The sequence below is a fragment of the Myotis nattereri genome (genome assembly GCF_964212035.1).
Source record: "Myotis nattereri genome assembly, chromosome: 15".
In the NCBI taxonomy this organism is placed as follows: Eukaryota; Metazoa; Chordata; class Mammalia; order Chiroptera; family Vespertilionidae; genus Myotis; species Myotis nattereri.
Genome location: NC_138090.1, coordinates 24,220,450 through 24,225,808, shown reverse-complemented (window position 1 = coordinate 24,225,808; position 5,359 = coordinate 24,220,450). Strand labels below are relative to the sequence as shown.

The window sequence follows — 5,359 nt, the reverse complement described above, 5'->3', positions numbered from 1 at the left end:
AGTTCCTGTTCCTTGTGGGGGTGGGGGTGGAGGGGGCGGGAGGCGGGGGCGAGACTCAGCACTTTGTCAGTGGCTCCAACCCTAGATCTGGGCCAAATGCCCAGGTGGGTTCCCTAATGGGTGCACGATACTGGAGATGAAGTGAATCGTCTCCTGGTGGCAGCCCACGTGGCTTCCCAGCTGCTCAGTTCTGGGACTCCCAAGGAGAGGGCAAGCACTACTGTGACAGGGAAGTCCAGGTAAGGATGATCCTGGCCCTCTGATGGGGAAGGAGATGCACAGTATTATTAATATGGGCTTTAAAACCTCACAGAACTGAATTTGAATCCTGGCCCTGCCAATTACAAGCTGTGAAGCACTGGGCAAGTTACCTGCCTTTCCTGGGACTCAGTTTCTTTCTCTTCATAAAGGAAGCCCAGCTCCCTAGTGTTGTTTTTAAAAGTGAACAACATCATTCCTGCATGGTTCCTGGCAATGACGGGATGATGGCCACTTTGCTCACTGTTAGGAGCACTCACTGCTTTAGGAGGGCTCCTGGGCAGATGGAGGGTTCTTGCCAGCTTCCTCCTCATTCATTTATTTCTTCATTCAATTCATCACACACTTCTCCCCCCGTCATCCTTCAGATATCTACTTAAATGTCACCTACTTACCACCCTACCTGAATATCTTCTGTCACCACACCCTATTTATTCATTCCCTTCACTGCACTTAGCTCAATTTGTAATTCTGTACTTTGTTCATTTTTAGGACTTTTTTTTTTTTATCTCCACTACTAGACCACAAACGACTTGGGCAAGAACTATATCTGTTTTGTTGTTGTTTATTCAATCTGCACAAAATGGCTAGCCTAGTGCCTGGCACATTGCTTGGACTTAATATTTGTTGAGTGAATGAATATCCAGCTCCTGACCTTGGGGAGCTGAAGGAGGGGCTTCCTCCGGAGCAGTGACTAGTGGGAATGGATGGTGGTAAAAAGAAAGGCTTTTTACCAATTGAGAACACAAATGGAGTTGCAGAATTTCAAGGTAAGAATTGGCCCCTTCTGAGCCGCATATCTCTGTATTCCTTTGATAGAGGATGTCAGGGCCCTGGTCCACTTAAGAGCTGCTCTGCCTCTGAATGAAGACTTCCTCCACATGACTGAGCTGAGTTGTGTCTCTTCTTTGTCCCCATCATTTTGTCCTAGAGCAGGGATGGGCAACCTTTTTGTGAGTGCGTGCCAAAACCAGCAAAATCTCTGACTCAAAATTCTTCTGCGTGCCAACCCTAATTTTTTGAGAACATGTTACGCCTACTTGATATCTCTTAAGGTGTACGTATGTGAAGAACCTTGAGGAAATAATAAAATTCATTCGAGCAACAAAAACACAGTATTTGATAATGAAAAACACATTTATTTTTTAATGTATACATGTACACTGATAGTCCGACAGAAAATTTATGACTCCGTTTGATATTATCAGTGGGACTTTTGCTGCTGCATCACTGATGACAGAGATTTTACGTCAGGTTTATATTTCGTGACCTTCAGAGATATGCACGAGCTACTACTTTCATCCGTCAGGCTACTCCTATTACGAGACTTAACAAAATTCATCACTGAGAACAAAGATTCACAAGCGTATGTGGATGAAAACATGGAGAGTAATGCTGTTGCAAAGTTTTTTAAACAGAAAAACTTTTCTGGAATGGCATTCCAAGTCCTCAATAGTTCGTTTTCGACACTTCTCTCTGGTACTCCTGTCTCTAATCGCTTTTTTTCAATGTTTTCCAAGTCAACTCTAAGGTCAATAAATTTCTGCTTCCAAATTGAGCTACTCTGAAATTCAATCAACTGCATTTCAAAGTCAACCATGTCTATGGTCTTTAAGATAACTTGTTATGTAAAATTATTTCTTTATCTAAGATGCACCTACACTGAATTTATCTGAAAAATAAAAAAGTTGATATTAAGAAAAAAATTGTAAATGGAAGATTATAAGAGAGGGTTTCGCGTGCCAGCAAAAGTTACTGGTGTGCCACGTTTGGCACGCGTGCCAGGGGTTGCCCACCCCTGTCCTAGAGCTATCCCTGAAGCCATCTTTGCTGGTCAGTGTCCCATTTCTGGCAAGCCTTTTTAAGAAAAGGAGGAGCCAGTTGGAAAGTGGAAGAGAGAGGGAAAGACAGGGAAATATCGATTTGAGAGAAACACATCAATTGGTTGCCTCCTGCATGCTCCCCCGACCAGGGCCCAGTCTGAGGAGGAGCCTGCAACTGAGGCAAGTGTCCTTGACCAGAATCAAACCCGGGACTCTTCAGTCCACAGGCTAATGCTCTATCCACTGAGCCAATCAGGCTAGGGCGATAAACTCATTCTTGCTCATGATGCCAATGTGAGGCTTCCTTCTTTTTGAAGGCAACTTCTGAAGACAAGATATTTTACCCAAAAGAGAGAATTTCCCAACCTGGGCAAAAATAAAAAAATAAATGCTGAGATTCCTAGAATGTAGATTTTTCTTAGAATCAGTGGCTGGTGGAAGGGAATTTGAAGAAGTAACTTCCTATCTGAAGTGGAGTTTCTCTCTGTAACATCCCCACCAAGTGGTCATCTTGTCTACTGCCAGTTCATATGATTTTCCAGGTCATGATAGCTTGGCAAACTAGAAAGCTCTGCTCTAGAAAAAGCTTGCTTGTGGCATTTGTTCTTCCTGTCCCGTTTGGAGTCACTCAGACCACATCTAGTCCTTATTTCTTTCAGATATCTAAAGATTATTGTTACATTTTACCTTCTGCAGACTAATGGTCCTAGACCAGGGGTGGGCAAACTTTTTGACTCAAGGGCCACAATGGTTTCTTAAACTGGACCGGAGAGCCGGAACAAAAGCATGGATGGAGTGTTTGTGTGAACTAATATAAATTCAAAGTAAACATCATTACGTAAAAGGGTACGGTCTTTTTTTTTAGTTTTATTCATTTCAAATGGGCCGGATCCGGCCCGTGGGCCGTAGTTTGCCCACGGCTGTCCTAGACTCTCTGAGTTGCCCCATATGTACAGTAAAATGTGGTCCCTCTGGTGCCAAGTGCCTGAAACAGTCACATTTTTAAGAGTTCAAACATTTTAAAAATCATGTTGTTGCAGTAACTAAAGAATATGTTGTTATGATGAGTGTAGCATGGTGATGGCATAATCCACCAAGTAGAGAATGACCATGTGTTGATGTCACGGTGACCTAAACTTTAAGATACGAACAGGGCGGTACAGGTCATAACAGATAATCTCAGGGCTATCAGGGTGGTCTTTCTGGTAACACAAGTTTTATTATGTTTTTCAAGATTTGAGGTGATAACTAATATTTTAAATGTTAAATCGTAATTGAGTAAATATGACATGTGTCATTCTCTATTTCATAGAAGGGGGTTTGGCAGGGAGGGAACCAGGAGAAAATAACCAGAAGTTAGGGTTGGATCAAGTTGTTTTACTGTCATTGAAGTGTTGGAAGGAAAATATGTCTAAACTCCATCATTATCAGGTGGAGTCAGATTCCAAATAGATCAGATCTCATTTATTGCACAAAGCGTTTAAAAAATCCTTCATGTGGCTGAAAAAGAGGTTCTATATAAGGTAACCTCACAGAGTGATGTGATCACAGATCCCTAACTGGGCAGTTCTTGGTGGATAGTCACTCCTGAGGCATATACTGTTTTGGAGAAAGGAGCCCTGTCCATTGATTTTGTGCATCTAGATTAACACACCTTTGAACTAAGAGGGCACATAATCTTGTTAACTATCCTGTAACCCAATCTCCACCTCACTGTCTTCCAACTTCATGTAATCTTTCTTACGTTCCCTCCTTGTTTCCAAATGGATAAAAGAAACTGCAAACTTATTCTTGAGAGCATTTGAGATCTTCCTTAACAGCAACTGCCATCAGTTTGGGCTCAAATAAACTCAAAAAAATTCTCTACAGATTTGGGCATTTTTACATCACAGCAGCCTGCCCTTCTTAAAATGAGATCCAGTTACTTATATCTCCCCTAGAGAGGTAGGGTCCAGAGGGAGCATGGTATTTTCAGTACAATATTATCCTATACTAGAGGCCCGGTGCACAAAAACTTGTGCACTCAGGTGGGTCCCTCAGCCCGGCCTGTGCCCTCTCGCAGTCTGGCTGCTGGTGCCAGTTTTCCTCTGGCGCCCGGAACCCAGGCCTTCGCTCTTCGCCGGGAGGAGCCAGCGTGGTGGGTGAGGGGCTTAGCTTTTTTTTTTTTTTTTTCCCCCGAAGAGAGCATGGGGCCTGTTTATTGGGGGCTCAGTCAAAGGGGGGGCTGGCTAGGGTGGGGTAGGGCAGCAGCTTGTCTGGCCCCCGAGAAACCTAACGAGTCCAGGGCTTCATCTGCTTCGAAGCCAAAGTCTTCCTCCACCTTTATCTGCCCGGGGTCCAGCTCCGGAGTCAGTGGGACTCCCGCCCAGCGCCCTTCCCGTGGCGCTCGCCGCCTCTTCTGCCCGCTGGGCCCCTTGCCCGGGGACCGGCTGCTGGCTTCTGCGGGCGCTGGTGTCCTCCTGGGCGGGGACAGCCCCTCTCTCTTCGGAGGCTCGTTCTCAGCATTGCCTGGGGTGGGGCCGTCTGTGCCCTGGCTGCCCTTGTCCTCCAGTAAGATGGTGAACTGGCTGGCCTGGTAGTCGTCGCCATAGGAGTCCAGCACCCTCATGAGGAACCTCCACTCCTGCTGGAGTCTCCGTGTTATCCCCTGTACCTGATGGAGCCTGTTCAGGACCTGCTCGTTCACCTGCTCAATCTCCCTGCAGCGCCGACCCAGCGCCTGGTACTTCCTGCGATTGAGTTCCCGTTGGCGCCACCGCTGGCCTCGGGCTGCCTCCTCCTCTTCGTCTTGCTCCCGGAAGCTGGAGCTGCCCAGAACCCCAGACATGAACTCCACTTCGGTCTCAAGCTCGTTTTTCAGAATGTGACCACCAAACAGCGGAGGCAGCACCAGCTCTGAGCCGGGAGGTGCTGAGAACTCCTCAAAGCCCATGGCTGCCATGGTCCCCTCTCTCTGCTCCAGCTCCATTTCTCCCCGGCTCCCGGTGCAGAACTTCCAACCTTGCAAACCTCTAGGTTAAAGTGGCTCGCAAAATGACACGCCCCATCTGATTCCACAGCCAGGCACCTGGGCCCTGGCCACTAAGCCTCCTGGGAGTTGTAGTTCTCTATTTTCAGCTCGCCTCCCTCGCCCCACCCCCCGCGGGCCCCGGGGGCGTGGCGGAGGCCAGCGGCAGGCTTCCCTCTTTGCTCTTAGCTCGCCACACCTGCCTTTACTCACTGCTCCTGCGCCCACATATGCAAATTAACCGCCATCTTTCTTGGCAGTTAATTTGCAT

At 46.9% G+C, this 5,359-nt stretch overlaps 1 protein-coding gene across 1 annotated transcript; it reads right to left on the bottom strand.

The window, feature by feature from the left end:
* Nucleotides 1-4,139: 4,139 nt before the first annotated feature.
* On the bottom strand, nt 4,140-5,049 carry LOC308531144 (TCF3 fusion partner-like; the record flags this gene model as incomplete). The annotated part of the gene is made up of 1 exon (XM_081108014.1): nt 4,140-5,049. The coding sequence occupies one exon, from the start codon at nt 5,047-5,049 to the stop codon at nt 4,294-4,296; it is 756 nt and encodes a 251-aa protein (XP_080964140.1). The 3' UTR covers nt 4,140-4,293.
* Nucleotides 5,050-5,359: the final 310 nt, after the last annotated feature.